Below are 17361 nucleotides of genomic sequence, written 5' to 3'. Positions count from 1 at the left end.
TTTTACAACCAGTATCCATGTGACAGTGATAAAGCCTCCTAATGGGAACAATTTACCCATATCAGGGATCGTCCTGGGCTTCGCCAATGTCGCAAATTGCGATTTTTTTTCCTTGTTGGCGACGAAAATATCCCATCTGGCGATTTTTTTGGCGACAGACTTTTTGGTTATTTAATTTGTACATACAATCATGGATTTGGACTGGATACATTAAAAGGGAGAACGAAAGGAAGCCACAAACTTGACTAAGCAATGCATTGAAATCAATCTGTTACACAAATGATCCTTTGTTCGTATTGACAACCCCATCTTTACAGTGTATTGTTACATCATAATCTGCTATGCTGACATCTGGGCTGAGTACTGTATGCTGTGATACTGTCAGTCATGCTACCGAACTATACCTACAACTGACCGACTTCTGAAGATGCGAACAGAACAGATACAATTAATTGAATGGCTAATCCTTCTGTTGTTTTTGTTTTTTTTACATATACCAATATAATAGTTTTGCTGAACCTTCATAGAAAACTGATAACCTTTGAAGTACCGACTACTGCATATAAATACAAAGCAAATGGAAAAAAATCTCAGTCACAATTATATCTGTCGCCAGTGCAGCATTTTACTCATTGATCTTTTCCTTTTGCCGTCAATCGATGTTACGGCTGCAGAGACTTAAACTACGCAACAAGAAATAGCACAAAAAAAACAGTTTTGCATAATTAATAACAATTATTTATTTCTCAAAATACAGGAGTGAAAGAATCCCTAAATTGGGTGTGAATTTATGCTTATATATACGGTCCAGTATTGCCAGGTGTTGACTCCTGTAAGTTTCATTCGTGGGAATGGAGATCATATTTTGCTTGTCGAGAAAATTTATACAGCATTCAGTGATCATTCTTGGGAATTAGGAAGCAATTCACTACAAGCTTTGTGAAGCTAGCCATAAGGGGAAGGGGGCTGCTGAGAGACTACTGGTGTCACCTGTCAGCACTGTAGACTGTGAACGTGGATTCAGTTAGATGAACCTCATAAAAACTGACATCAGAAATAAACTCTGCATCTCATCTCTCGAGAATTTAATGAGAATCAACATGTACAGGTGTGAAAAATTAGACTTTGAAACTGCATTCAACAAGTGGGCAGCCCTAAAATCGCGACAGATCTTCATGTAACACTGTGTAACATTTTGTTAACGCTTGTTGTAATTAGAGTATTAACTACCCATCTTTTGTAATTTTCATTGCCTGTTACATTAATAGACTAAATTAACACTTGAAAAAATGTACACTACTTGATCTGGCGACACTTTTTGAAAATTGGCGACGAAATACTGAGGTTGGCGATTTTTTTGGCGACAGCTTTTTAAAAGCCAGGACCATCCCTGCATATGCAGGTGTCTTTAAAAAAATTACTTTTTTATGGTCATTATTTTCAGTCAATCAGCAAACTTTATTCTTTTAAATATGATATTTGATATATCACCACACATGATCTGTCATTTTGTTAATAAAATAATTAATTGCCTGTGATCTTTAGCATTGGAGGTGTTATTAGTTCTAAAGACCAATCAAATTTACAGGAACTGAGATGTCTTAAAAAAATTAATTAGAACCAAGTCTGATATTATCTCCCTTGTCACTTTTCAGTACCTGAAGTCCAAGATGGGAGAGACTGCTTTACTGAGTGACTCAGATGTTGAAGCTGATTCTGATACAGGCAAGATGGTCTTGGAAGAACAGGAAATATCCCAGAAGGCAACACAACAGTCATATGACAGAGAGTTAGGAATGGTAGAGTAGCAAGTTACCATCCTATTAAATGTACCATGAAATTTGAATAAAACTTTAAGCAAACATTAAAATATAAAGTACTTTATTCAGAATAAAAGAAATTACTACAATGTCACATTGTTTATACTGGGCAATTAACATTTCCTTGGCTGCATTTAGTAAGACAGTATTATTCACTGTTAGAACAGAAGATAATTTAGCTATGTTGGGCAGCTATGTCCCTTTGATGAAATTTTCAACATGAAGTTGGCATAAAGTTAAAAATTTTTTATTTCTAAACCATGCTAGTCATAGAATAATAAACACATTTCATAGAATAATAAACACATAAACTGGAATGTAAAAATTTATATTCAGTCAGAATCATCTAGTCATTGGTTCTAAGTACATCTCTGGGTACAAGACATTTAAGCTATATAAAAAACATCAACCAAGTGTGTGAAAATAACGCATCATTATTTAAATCCCTATGTTTATTTTGTCATTAAATCCCTACTGTGTTCATAAAATTCTCCCTTCAAAGGTGGGGGTATTCTCTTTTAAATTGAATATCTAGAATAAGCTTTGTTAAATGCAGACTAAGAACCCTTTCCCACTAAAAAAAACCTTCCTTTTCATGTCTATATTCCTGTAATGAAATTTGCTTTATTAGCTCATTCATTTGATGGTGACATTTCCTGATTATCCTAGTAATAATGATAGTGCCAGTTAGCCTAGTAATATAGACATTGACTGTTTAGCCCAGTCACTTGATTATGACACTTCCTGATTAGCCCAGTCACTTGATTATGACACTTTCTGATTAGCCCAGTAATAATGATATTACCAGTTGGCTTAGTCATATAGACATTGACTGATTAGCCCCATCACCTGATTATGACATTGCCAGTTAGCCCAGTAATAATGATGTTGCCAGTTAGTCCAGTAATATAGACATTGATTGTTTAGCCCAGTCACTTGATTATGACACTTCCTGATTAGCCCAGTAATAATGATATTTCCAGTTGGCTTAGTCATATAGACATTGACTGATTAGCCCAGCCATTTGATTATGACATTGCCTGATTATCCCAGTCACTTGATTATGACATTGACTGATTCACCCAGTAATAATGATATTGCCATTTAGCCCAGTCATATAGACATTGTCTGAGTAGTCACTTGATTATGACATTGCCTGATTAGCCCAGTCACTTGATTATGACATTGCCTGATTAGCCCAGTAATAATGATATTGTCAATTAGTCCAGTCATATTGACATTGATTAGCCCAGTCACTTGAATATGACATTGACTGATTAGCCCAGTCACTTGATTATGGCATTGCCTGATTAGCCTTTTTCACTTTGATTATGGCATTGACTGATTAGCCTTTTTCACTTGATTATGGCATTGCCTGATTATCCCAGTAATAATGATATTATCAGTTAGTCCAGTCATGTTGACATTGACTGATTAGCCCAGTCACTTGATTATGACATTGACTGATTAGCCCAGTCACTTGATTATGACATTGCCAGATTAGTCACTTTGCTTTATAAATGGACATTTTAAGGTTTGCTTTGTTGATGGAGCTCAGTCTTTTGCATCAAATCCATCAGATTCCACCTCATCACTCTCACGCTCAGAAAGTCACTTTATGTCCTCAGTCCCTCTCTTATAATGAACTTCCTCCTAGTGGCACTTTGACAATACGTTTATGCAATAGGCAAATTTATATTTAGTTATTGACAATATTTTTATCCATATAAACTCCACTTAGTTAAATCCCAAGAATGATCATTTAGAGGGCTGTGTTGTTTTCTCAGCAAGTCAAATAGCATCTCCATTCTAACCAAAGAAGGTTACCCTTGGTAGTAAGTGCATGTTGCATTTCGTATAGGTGGGATGAATTTCGTCTGATCTTTGCTCTTTCTAATATAGTTGTTACACTTTAAATTAAAAGATCTGACACATTTTTGTTGGCCAGTACAAAGGTGTCAATGGTTAGAAAAACTTGCATGGGTTAACACCTGGCATTACATTCTACCATATATATTAACATAAATTAACATCATTAAATGAAGCAAAGAAGTAATCACACATGTAACACATGTCTGTCAAATTTATGTGGAAACTAGAAGAATGAATTCATCTTGGCGCATGTGTGGTAGTTAGAGAGCTTAAGACTGCAGACGTGAACTGTTGTCAAGATAAAATTTACACAAGCTTTTTGCTCAAATATCATCACTTGAATGGATGATACATTAAGCTGGTTCTTTAAGGAAAAGGATGTCCCATAAATGTGCTGCTAATAGGAATATTAACACTGTTTAATTTCTAAATATTCATTTTCATTTCAACAGAGAAAAAAAGAAATTAATCAATGAAGTCGAAATTTGTTAGAGTTATCAAATATTGAAAATTTGCAGGTACAGTAAATGATTTATTCCACTTCAGCGTGATACCTTGTACAGCTTTAATGTAACTGTGACAGTAGAACAACAAATTACCAGCCATTTGCACGTGTATTTCTGCTCCAGTTGTCGAGCAGAAAGATAAACAGTGATATGAAATAAAATGAGTTTATTACAATAAGCAGTCAAAAATATGACTATGGAGGTTTGTATTTATTTAATTCTTTAATAAGGCTAGTAAACGGTTTTTTTACCATGAGGAAATATGATGTGTAGTCGGCTTTACTGCCTCAATCTTTTCAATAGGCTGACCTGCAAAAAGTAAATCTTTTTGTTTTTCTGAAAAACAATTTAATTACCTCACTCCTCCGAAAATAAGAAATTGGGTAAAATAATTGCTTGTTATACATACCAAATTATGGTAGTTAAAAATCGTTTTGTAAATCCTAGCTGGTTCCCATATTTGCTGCCATCTTCATTTGGAAATATTTCACCACATTCCAGATCTTTCATGAATATTTAGGTTGAGAAGAATATCTTGTTTATGATCATAAAAAGATGATATTTTCACAATGTGACATTCTAAGAAAAAAAGAATTTATAACAATTTTAGTTTGGTTGCCTTTTTATTTCAATCATTTCATAAATTTCTCTACAGCATTCAATGTGTGGGAACATGGTTTACTAAAGAAAAGAAAAGAATTATCACATGTATATGCATTTTATTTTTTAAGTGAACCATTTTTCTCCATTTTTAGACAGTCCCGCAAAAGAAGTATGCTTTGAAACTAAAGGGTTTACCTGTTATTGCTGGAGAGGTGAGTAAATGGAAGGATGGGGAGGGGTTTATTGTCTTGCAGCACAGAAACACAGCTTATTTAGTACTGAGAGAACTGCAGTAAATTGCCATACTCAAGGATACTTTATGGCAACCTACCCAGTCTGATCAGATTGTAGGATTCAAACCCATATCCTTGCTGGCACATATCTGGTAAGCTAAGCACTGAGCCACAATGGCTCTTGGTGGGTGGGTGGGATTAGGAGATTAGAAAATTGGATATTTAAGATTGTACTTTTGTCACGAACCACACACATATTTACTTAAATGCCAGTTTTATATCTGAATTTTACAATTCTTTGAATATATATATATATATATATATATATATATATATATATATATATATATAGAGAGAGAGAGAGAGAGAGAGAGAGAGAGAGAGAGAGAGAGAGAGAGAGAGAGAGAATATTTTCTTTTCCAGTTTTAATACTGGATATATTTCATTGTGTAGTTAAAATATATTTGATACTTCAAGATGAAATGTCACCATTATTAAAGTATTATATGCAGGAAATGAAACACTTCTCTTTACTGTATACCAAACAAGCTCCAGAATCAAAGCTCAGAAGACGAATCTCACTCTTCATCACATTACCCCACCCCCCTTTTGTAAGTTCATCTCACTTTCATAGGCTGATCATATAAATGCCTGCAACTTGAGTGAGGTCAGGAGTAGGACTGGGATGACCTAATCTGTCACATTTTTAACTCTCTGACCACAATGCAAGTCTAGTTCAGCAATGCATCACAGCAGGTTTAGAAAAGGAAATAACTTCATAGATGTGAACAGGGTCGAGTTACTTATTGTCAGTAAAAATTAATTCCCATGTCTGAAATGTAATGCTAGGGTGTTCTTTTGCCGCATGTATAGCTTCTCATGGCACCCACAATCAAGCATTAAAATGCATGATGGAATTATTTTATTTTCACATGTGAAATCACAGGATTAAAAAATATATGAAAAAGGTTTCACTAGTAATTTTCCTTACATATTAAGAATTTGCATTTAAGTTTTCATTGTATTGCTTATCCACTGAATGTGTCCACTTTTCGTACATTTCATTGCTTTAAAACTCTGAGACCAGTCATGTGATATATGTCACTGAATCATCTGTTATATTTACAACTAATTTAATCTACCTGTTTATATGCTGGCAGCTTTAGAGCAGCTGTCAGTTCTGTCATAACCTTCGTGGACAGTGGGGAAACTGTTTAAGTGGTTTTTCAAACTGGATAAGTCATGGTGTTGATGAAAATTCTGATTCTGAAACAGCCCAAAGAAATACCTGTTTTGAATACGTCCCCCAATCACATTTACATTAGAAGAGTACTCCACTATCTCTCTAATCCAGTGATTTGTGGAAAGATGAAAATTTCATCTGATCAATATACCATTTACACAAAGCGTAGTAACTCTTGCCTTTACCTCCATCTGTGGTTGTTTATTCAGTTTCAGCTGTCTCTGGATGTGATGTGATCCTATCCCATAACTCTGATAAAATTAATTTATATCTAGGGTATTATAGGCTATTCATTGACAAGGCCAGCATAGTGTTGTGTATAAAGGTATTGTCAGCGCCATCAGTGGTCATTCAAAGAGTGTTCATCCATACTTTTTCCTCCAGTTGATTGGTCTAGGGAGCAGGTGATGCAGGACCATTTTATGTGCTCAAATGCTATTGGACTTGCACAAAGAAGTGTTATGGAGTCTGACGTCAACTTATTCAGTCAGTGAAGCCAGGGAAAGAGGATTCAACTGCCCAAGCCCTTGTCTCATGACTAAAGTTGGTAATATGCTTGGCATGCTCTAAGGATCTCAAAAGATAAAGTGTACCTCATGACAATTTCAGCCATGAGATCAGAGGTTTCACTTTTGAAAGAAATATGTGAGCTGTGACAAAAGATGCTGTTGCCTGGCATGCACATGTAATATGTGCCTGGAATGAATCCATCACTAAAAGAAATCGTTCCTTTCCTTTCCTGTATACTTGATATATATCTCTTTAATCCACTGCAGCAGCATCTCCTCATCAACCCAACCCTTCTCCAGCACACGTATGAACCATCCTTTTGGTGCCTGAATATCTTTTAGCTCCCTCACACCATGAAAAATTATTATTGGCGGCAACACATCTCCTGCGGAAACTGCAAGTACTAAGGTTAGATGCTTTTTATCCGCACCAGTCATATGAATTCTCACACTTTTATCATCTTTCGTATTGACAGTTCATTCGGGAATAAGCTCAAAGTAAACAGGAGTTTCATCCATGTCAGTAATCATATTGTCTTCAAAATCGTCTTCTTCTCTTCTTGCCTTTATCAATTCATGGAATAATTTTATTTTCTCCCCAAATCGTCTGGGAGACACTGGGCCATTATTGTTTGTGAACAAATCATGAGGTTGTGTCACTTGTTGCCCAATTGCTACTGGTTTGAAACTCAGTTTCTGGATGTTCACTTGACACCAATTCCTTGGCAAAAGCACATATAGTGTCCACACTAACAGGTGTCTGCAGATCGCACTGGACGAGAACCCACTTTGCACTTTTTCCATCTAACTCATTGCCATATGATTCTGGTTTCCCACTCCTTGCTATATGTCCCCATCCATTCAGCTGCTGAGAAAAATCTATTTTTGACCAATTTGCAATGGTTGATTTGAGGATTTTGAAATGTCTTGCTGTTACTCGAATTCCATGCAATTTTGTGAAATTCACAACTTTCTCCTTTTGCTTTAATGTAAAACGCTTGTAATGCCCTCGCCTGACATCATCATTTTCCTAGGCATCGTCTCCTGACTGGAGTCTCCAATTTTATGTTTTTTTGCAGCTGGTTCATGTTTTTTTACATCACACTCCTCCTCTCTAGCATGCTTTTTTGGTCGACCTATGGGCCTCTTAGGTGAAGCATTAGGCAATGCATTTTCTTTCCATGCACGAGGCAAGGCCTCTTCACTACTTGAGTATCGCACTACAAACTTATCCATAACAGCAGAGATCTATGTATTTTATTTTGTTTTATTTCTATTCCCATTTATATATGCTATGTATGCAATAACAATGACTGCAAGGGATCACTTTTTGCGTAAATGTCTGAGAAGTTATCCTTTCAAAGTGTTCCATTGTTTCTAATTATTTTCAAAATCCCAGTGAAAACCAGTAGAAAGAAATCAAAGTTGGCTTCCCCATGCTGGCCAACTATGTATATTTTTTTTTTAAAATCTCCACGCTAAAAGGAATCCAAAGTCTGCTTCTGGGGTCGGCATGCTTTGTAATAAATTAACTTTGTATTTGATATTCTACTGATAAGTTCAGACAATGAGTTTATAGCTCTTACAAGGTGTGTTTATTCAACACCTGGGCTTTCATTTGTTTGCCATCTTAGTCATAATTAGCACAAATGGGCATCGAGTTCTTCATGGAAATAATATACACAACATTAACGTGCTTTAATAATACTTTTTGTAACCCATGGAATCAAAATGATTGTTATTTGTACTCACATTAAATGTATTTCTAATAATGATTGTTGTTTGCGAGATATTGTCATTGTTACCCTGGATATAACACACTCTTGGTTATTTTATACCTTACACTGTGTCACACATGAATGGCAGGTGCTTTCAAGCAATGGGGTTGATAATTCTCACTCTCTCATTCATATGTGATTTTGCCAGATCCATTTTTCATTCTCAAGACATTCAAACCTTTGAGGACAACCAAACACGATTTTTTCTCAGTATTCACATCAATGACCATTGTGTTGTGTTGTCTGATGAAAGTGATAACACTATGGATGTATGCGTTACCTATACTGAGTTCTTGGATATAGTTTTCCTTTAATAAAATGCTAATGTCGACCAAAAAAGTAAATAAACGATAACAGTACAAAGTTAGTTCCTTTCATTATATTATCAAATAAGCATTTTGTGTATCTATTTTATTGTAACATGCGGTGTGGCCAGTTTGGGGGGTGGAACAAATTGAACACAATTTATTTCATTTCCTAAGTCTTGGGACACATGATGTAGGTAAAAAAAATAATTTATTTTTTTCATGTCCCATCATATACAGTGAATACTGTATGTTAAATGTTGCTACGTCATTCTCCACATATGCCAGAAAGTGTTAACATTTTGAGTTCTGTTTATGTTTAAGACTTACCCTTGGTAGAATTTGTTTCCATGATTTAGTTTCCAATTTTTGGAATTAAATTCATTCTGTAAATCATTGAAGTGGAATTGTAATGACTTTTCAGAAAGCAGTGAAGGAATTTTTCAAACCGCTGAAGCCTTCATCCATCAGAATTCCAAGGAATGTAAAGAAGAAACCCATAGGCAAGTGTTAATATATTTACTGCTATTTTGGACCAAACATTTTCACTCCACTTAATTAACTTTCATAGACCAATACAATATTTTAAGTACAGAATGTATACAATAAATAGACCATTAATTCCTACATAGTTGCCTGAAATTTTCTCACTATGTTGCAATAGCCAGCTATGGTTAGACTCATGCCTTATTGCAATAGCCAGATATGGTTAGGCCCCTGCTACACCTAACTGCAATAGCCAGATATGGTTAGGCCCATGCTACTCCTAACTGCAGTAGCCAGGAAATGTTAGGCCCATGCTACACCTAACTGCAATAGCCCGGTAAGGTTAGGCCCATGCGACACCTAACTGCAATAGCCAGGTAAGGTTAGACTCATGCTACACTTAATTGCAATAACTAGGTATGGTTAGGACCATGGTACACCTTATTGCAATAGCCAGGTAAGGTTAGGCCCATGCTACATCTAAGCCTTCAGGTGATTGTGATCATTGTCATTCTGACAATACTAATAATTAAATAAAGAACAAATACGTATTCATTTATTGGAAATATTATGACTGGTTTTTCATTATTGATAATTTTTATTTGAAATAAAAAGAGCTTCTATGACAGTCAGAGTAAAATAAATCCATGCAGATAACAGATCTTTTGCATTCATCCTCTTTTATTGAAACTCAGTTTAAAAGAAGTGAATTATTGGTACATAGTGGCATTTATTTCCAGAATAAAAGCTCATTCTTTGATCCTACAGTTAGATGGGTTTGACTGCTGTTGTGTTCAAAAGAATAATATGTGTGGGAGGTTAGTTAAACTTTCATACGCATTCATACATGCCAACCATTATGCTTTTGGTGTAATCATTACACTTTTTTCACCAAATTATGTTTTACACTTGCCTGTATATGATTACGCTGATTTGGTTCATTTGAAAAAGAATAAAGTAATAAAAAGTTGTTTATGTCATTTTTATTATCATCTCTTTAATTCCATTCATGTAAATTTTAGAATATTCTGAAACAGATGACTGCTGTGTAAGAAAAGCATAAGAATGTGTTCCTTATTTGCTATTTATAGGGACTGACCCATTTCCAAGAAAATAGACAGGTTTTTTCAAATACGAACTTTGCCACACTGATAAGCTAGTTAGTTAGCTTACCAGTCTATACATTTGAAGAAAATAGTACCAGATTTTTAGCAAAATGGTTTACATTGAGAGTTATGGATGTTGTATGACAGAAACTTTTTTGAGTAGTTCGATATTTTTACACTTAAAAACATATAAGTTCAGAAAAAGAATCAACACCACTTTACAAACTCTGAGAGATGAAATGGAGGATAATGTAATGCATCACTGTGAGTACATGATCATGCTCATTGCAGAGTCACAATCATTCAGGGAAAGTTACAAACATAGGCATGTTAAAGTGAATGCTGAACATAATAATTTTTAGTATATTTTGTGTTTTCATTCTGGTTCTAATCCATATGGATTTTGCACTTTGTGACAAGAATTTTGACCAGCTGCAGATCACGGTTAGTAGCACAAATATATGTATCTTTTTTGTACATACTGTAATTCCAGCATGTAATATATAAATTACACTGTTTATGTTCAAATTGTTCTTTTTTGCCACTTATGATAGCAATAATTACACTCACAGGGTTGGCATGTATGCATTTGGCAAGAAAGTTGTATGACACTGATAGCAAATAAACAACTACCATTAATTTTATGTTACTAATATGCTAGATCACATAAATTCACAAAACTTAAGTGACACAATAATATTTTGATTTATTATATATTACAATAAAATGCACTTTGGCAATTATGGAAAAAAATAGTCATCACCTGGAGAAGTGTTGATAAATATATATATATATATATATATATATATATATATATATATATATATATATATATATATATATATATACATACATATATATATATATATATATATATATATATATATATATATATATATATATATATATATATATACACACACATACATATATATTGCTTTGAAATTGGTTTCAGGGATTGCCTATGTAGAGTTTGCTAATGAAAAGGACTTAGATCAGGCAATGAGAAGAAACAAGAACTTCATTGGTAAGTACATATGCTGGTGCTTTTTCTATCAATGAGTCATGCATCCGATTTGTGCAATTTAATGCAAACTGTTGGTTCAATTAGATTATTCCCTCGTCATAACACTGTTCGTGGGAGGCTTGGAAGTTACCCACATTGTAAGTGAGGGAGTCTTATATTGAAAGATGTTCCAACATCATAGTGTATTGTGACACAAAATTAATTTAATTAAAAAATCAAAATGAAATTACATTATTGTTGGTTCTTATAAACAAAGAATGAAGCTGCAGTCAAATGTATTAAGTAGAAATGAAAAACAAAATTTCACAGAATCCATTGCAGTACCCATATTATAAGAGCAGCAGTGGTACACTAAGATATTTTATAGTGAAGGGCAATTGTAATTTGAAAACGAGATAAAAATTAATTTTGAAGACTTTGTACTGGCTTTGATAAATTAGACAGTTGTGATCCTAATAAATGATATGGTGTGTTCTCAGAGCATCATCAGTGTGAGGAGTAATAAGCCCACCTCCTTTTTATTTCCATCCTTTTAGGGCTGTTCCATTTAAACATACAGGGAAGGCAGTTTTTAAAAAAACATATGCCGTGGTACATTTATTTCACAGAGTTCATATTAAAATGATAAGAAAATTCTAAATTGCATCCATGGATGAATACCCCTTATTAAAAGTGCCTTCCCTGGGTCCCATTTATGTTTTACTGGAACAGCCCTTTAAAGAGCTTCAGAGCCAGTGTGATCCCCACCATGTCTTCTTTCACCCATCCATTTTTCCATAAGTGTATCATCACCTAAACTGGTGGATGTAACTCAGTTTAGATGATAGAATAGTCTGCAACTGCTCTGGTGGCCTAGTGGTTAGAGTGTCCACAATGGATGCAAGATTGCGGGTTCAAACCCCGGCTGAGTCATACCAAAACTTATAAAAACGGTATTAACAGCTGCCTCGCTGGGTGCTCGGCATCAAGAGGTTAGTGATAGGACTGGTCGGCCTGGTGTCAGGATAATGTGACTGGGTGGGACATCTTGCTACGTGTCTGTGGCATGATGCCCCAGTGCTAGACATCACTATAAACTGCCACAATATAGACATCATAGTGATATGACTGAAAAATTGCTAAAGCTATTTCAAAAATCCAAATCACACACACATACACATAGAGATTAGTCTGTTTGTCCATATAGTAACCATATGCAAGGGGCAGCGTTTCCCTTTACGCACATTTGTGCGTCAGGGACGCACGCTGGAGAAAATTGACACACAGATATTTTGTTGTCGTGCATTTTTTTTGACACAAAGAATTTTCATAATGTGATCAGGTTTTATTTAATACCCAATGCATTGGACAATGGACGGCATCGTATATACTTCTAGCATATGCATTGACTGGTTCCCCGCTTTGTTTGTTCATCGCCTTGTGCTCCTCTATTCTTATAGCAGAGTGCAACGCAGGGAACATTCGAAATAATGAACCAGACTAGCATAGGCAATGTTATGACAGAGTAGCTTCCCCTAATCTTGCGAGCTCTCACAAGATTTCCATCGAGCTCAGCAAGCTGTCATCTAGATGTTTAATCTCAGTGCATGTTGCACTAGAAAGTGATCTCCAGATTAAAACGTCGTGCGCTAAAAATCATTAGTGAAGAAAATGAAAGAAGCAGAACACAAAAGAGTAACTGTGGATCTAACTTTAATGAAAAATGGAGAAAATAATGCCCTTGACTTGAATACAGTATTCATAAATTAGGATTACCGGTGTGACTTATGATTGCGTGATTGCGAAGACTGCAAAAGTGGATAATCCTTTCTTGACAGGGTTTTAGAATTTTAAAAAATCTGCCCTCGTTCATCACAAGATATCTGGAGAACACATTATAACCCAAGACATTCTTTCACAACAAAAAAATAAGTAAAAATGCAGAGACAAATGCGTTATTTGGATTACAAAGTCAGTGGGTCATTGCAGATTTTGTTGGTTTTTAACTTTGCTGCAATAAAAAATAGATCTTAAAGTTCAAGTGTAACTTATTAGAAAGAAGATGAATCATTATCCTCCTTGATATTTGGATAATTATGTTTTAGGACGAAGTAAAATGAAACCGATGATAGTACACATTTTATGAAAGGCAGTAATTTGATTGCCATTTTGTTAAAAAGATTTATTTGGCTTTTTGTATTGGCTTGTATGTAATGTGTTGGGCTATACTATTGCTTCATATTGATTATAAGGAGACTCTTAAAAGTACGACTTTAAAAGAAAAATGAACTAATAAAATTATTCTTTGAATGGACAATGCATTTGTTTGTTAATTGTGCATGTTGATTTATTTGTATGTTTAGAGAGAGAGAGAGTATGTTGTGCAAGTTGCAATGTCATATTTCAAGCTGAAAAAGTATGAGTCATATGAAAATTTGTCAGTACATTTTTGACCCCCACATTTTTTATTTGACCTCCAGTTCTGACACCAAGGGTTTATTTTGCCCTCCATTTTACACCCTGGAGGATACACTGGCAAGGGGGGAATAATAATCTTCAAATTCCTGGACAAAGGAGAAAAAAATGCAAGCAGGCCACATCTGTTCAGAATGTACTTTAACTTCTTTGCAATTTACATGTGTGTTTGAATGTGTGTGTGTGTGTGTGTGTATATATATATATATATATATATATATATATATATATGCTTTAACCATAGGTGGAAAGAGAATCTACCTGAAAAAATCTGAGATAGAAGACTCTACAGCAGAAGCAACTGTTGAGGACACCACAAAGCCTTGGGAAAAAAAGGTAACTGTTTTGTCACAGCATTTCTCATTATTTTTTAATAGAAAAAAAGAAAATTGAAAGAAAAAACATTTAAAGCAAGAACAGGAGACACAGGAGCAGTTCAGGATAATGTTGAAAGGGAATTTAATTTTGTCACATATGGTACTTGCATAAGTAGTGTACGAATTGAGAGTGATGGACCATAAAGTAATAGCTTAAGTAGTGAACAAATTGAAGTGATGGACCATATGGTACTAGCATAAGTATTGTATAAATTGAGAATGATGGACCATAGGGTATTAGCATGAGAATTGTATAAATTGAGTGTGATGGCCCATAGGGTACTAGCATAGGTATTGTACAAATTGAGAATGATGGATCATAGGGTATTAGCATGAGAATTGTATACATTGAGAGTGATGGAGCATAGGGTACTAGCATAAGTATTGTATAAATTGAGAGTGATGGACCATAGGGTACTAGCATAAGTATTGTATAAAATGAGAGTGATGGACCATAGGGTACTAGCATGAGTATTGTATAAATTGAGAGTAATGGACCATAGGGTACTAGCATAAGTAGTGTACGAATTGAGAGTGATGGACCATAAGGTAATAGCTTAAGTAGTGAACAAATTGAAGTGACGGACCAAAGGGTACTAGCAAAAGTAGTGTATAAATTGAGAGTGATGGACCAAAGGGTACTAGCATAAGTATTGTATAAATTGACAATGAAGGAACATAGGGTACTAGCATAAGTATTGTATTAATATAAGTGTTGTATTAATTGAGAGTGATAGATCATTGGGTACTGGCATAAGAATTGTTTACGCTGAGAATGAAGGAACACATAATACTTTCAGTAAGAAACTTGAAGTAAGCAGGGAACTTGGTGGGAAATATTTTATTTCTAAATGATTTGTCTTATTCTATTTTCTAGCTTCAAGAATCAAATATTGAAGATGAAGATATTGCTGAGGTCAGTTTAATCACATGGATGATATCTTGTGCTTTGTGTGTAGAAATTACAAACAAAAGGTTGTCTAATTAATTTTGGTACTAATATGAGTATTTCAATGCACTGTATTCAGTAATGTTATAACTTGTGGTGCATAACATTGTAATACAGTACTCTCACAATTCTTTTCTGTACAGTATTTGAATTTTTTAAGTTAAAAGGCTGAAGAAAACAACAGAATTTTAAATGTTATAAAATCTATTGAGATTTATGCATCTTATACATATTTAAGATTGTTTTTAAAAATTCACAATTTTAAGATTGTAAATCACAAATTTTATGCCATTTCTTTTGAATTTTTCTAATTTTGTTCATCCAGTATTTTTTTCAGTTTTAAAGATCTCACTAATGCAATTATTTATAGATGTAAATATTCTATTACATTTATCAGTTTTACTTCTTTGAAGTGATCTGAAAACAAAGGGATGATACAAGAAAAACTAATAACCTTTAAATGTTAAATACAGCAATTTTTGCCAAGTTATAAGAAAAGCATATTTCTTGGTTTTAATGGTTGTCATTATGTGCAGTCCTTGTTTATCTACAGTCGGGAAGGCTGTTTGTTAGAAACTTGGCCTACTGCTGCACTGAAGAAGAATTGTCGAAATTGTTTGAAAAATATGGTAAGTAATTTTATCCCGTAACATTTTCATTTGAATTTGTTATATTAGTTGTGTGGCAGTATGATATGATGCCAAACAGTGTCTTATTTGTAATATCATTGAGTAATGTAAAATTACTGCATTTGTTTAGTGAATGCAATCTCGAATTAATTTTTGCCAGAAATAACATTTTATTAATCATATGAAATAATACAGTATGCTGCTCAATGCAAGCTATTTCTGGAGTTTATTTTCGAATTGTTAAAACAATTCATACTGCCAGATATGTTCTTACATTTTAATTGCAATCTTAAATGCATTCTTTTAATTACACCATTATTTCATCAGCTCTTAGTTTTTATTGTGATTGATGCTTTGATGTATCTATGATTTTATTGAAGTAAAAATGATATTTATCAGTTTGTAAAAAGTTCATATTGATTTAACCTTATTTACAGATTGATAGAGCCATACATAATTTCTGATAACTTTGAATATATGGTAATTCCTAGAAGATAAACCCAAGTTGATGACAAATTAATTACCATTTACATGGCTGTACATTTTCAGAACATTTCCATTTACTTCAGTGTTTTATTTGATACTTTCTAACATGCTTATCACCTGACATTCATTTACATAATTTCCTTATGTTTATTCATATTTTGTTGTTGTTCAAAATTCCATTTCGATGAGGTGCTTGAAAATATGCACCAGTAATATTTAAGAATCCCCCAAAGACCTTAATACTAAATATTTTTGTACAATTTTTTTTCTTTAGAGATGTGTTGTTTCTTTAATGAACTTTAAATTTCTCTTTTGAGTATGTTCTCCAATCACATTACATAAGGAATATTAGCCTGCAAATCCAGCCCTACTAAAAGACAAAACTCGTCTTTCCTTATCTAGATCAATAGACAAAGGGCAATTATTCTTGCCCATTACTTGCTCATCAAGATTTGAGCTGATTAAAGTTTTAATTATTTACAGCATACTTCTCAAGTGTCATAGCATCCTTTAAAATGTCATTCATCACAGAAGTTGGTGATATTTTTAAAATGATCACACTTTGTACAAAAAGCTTATCATAATAGAATTACATTAACTTGTGTTTATTCCTGTTCTAGGTCCATTGACAGAAGTGCATTTGCCCATCGACTCTTTTACTAAGAAATTGAAAGGTTTTGCATTCATAACATACATGATCCCCGAGCATGCTGTAAAGGCATATGCTGAACTGGATGGAACAGTGTTTCAGGTCAGTCTCAAAAGCTTTATAAAGCTTTTCTTACTGGGGTAACTGGAGACTTAATTACCCCACATTTTTTTAATATAAAATATGAGTTCCACTCAGACCCTCACATTTTACAAGCTGTATTGGTCCTCAAAGAAGCTGCTAAACTAACAAAATCGTTCCCAGCGTGCATTTTCTTTTTTGAGCAATTCAAACAATTTTGTTGGTTTTCCATTGTTAGAGGATATGGA

General features: G+C 34.1%; 1 protein-coding gene and 1 long non-coding RNA gene across 2 annotated transcripts in view; one reads left to right on the top strand and one right to left on the bottom strand.

The window, feature by feature from the left end:
• The window catches only part of LOC149775523 (putative RNA-binding protein 19), a 78089-nt gene that overhangs the window by 13253 nt on the left and 47475 nt on the right, over positions 1–17361 (top strand). The window contains exons 7-14 of the mRNA XM_089943033.1: positions 1656–1799; positions 4954–5013; positions 9294–9372; positions 11417–11488; positions 14187–14278; positions 15197–15235; positions 15822–15897; positions 17004–17134. Coding sequence (XP_089799159.1) covers positions 1656–1799; positions 4954–5013; positions 9294–9372; positions 11417–11488; positions 14187–14278; positions 15197–15235; positions 15822–15897; positions 17004–17134 — 693 coding nt within the window. The remainder of the gene's footprint in view (positions 1–1655; positions 1800–4953; positions 5014–9293; positions 9373–11416; positions 11489–14186; positions 14279–15196; positions 15236–15821; positions 15898–17003; positions 17135–17361) is intronic.
• LOC149775524 (uncharacterized) overlaps positions 1–17361 on the bottom strand; it is a 44046-nt gene that overhangs the window by 3874 nt on the left and 22811 nt on the right. The gene's annotated exons all lie outside the window — the stretch shown is intronic.

Source organism: Sinohyriopsis cumingii, chromosome 19 (genome assembly GCF_028554795.1).
Source record: "Sinohyriopsis cumingii isolate HCF-2022 chromosome 19, ASM2855479v2, whole genome shotgun sequence".
NCBI classification, from domain to species: Eukaryota; Metazoa; Mollusca; class Bivalvia; order Unionida; family Unionidae; genus Sinohyriopsis; species Sinohyriopsis cumingii.
This window is presented reverse-complemented; position numbering and strand designations above follow the sequence as displayed.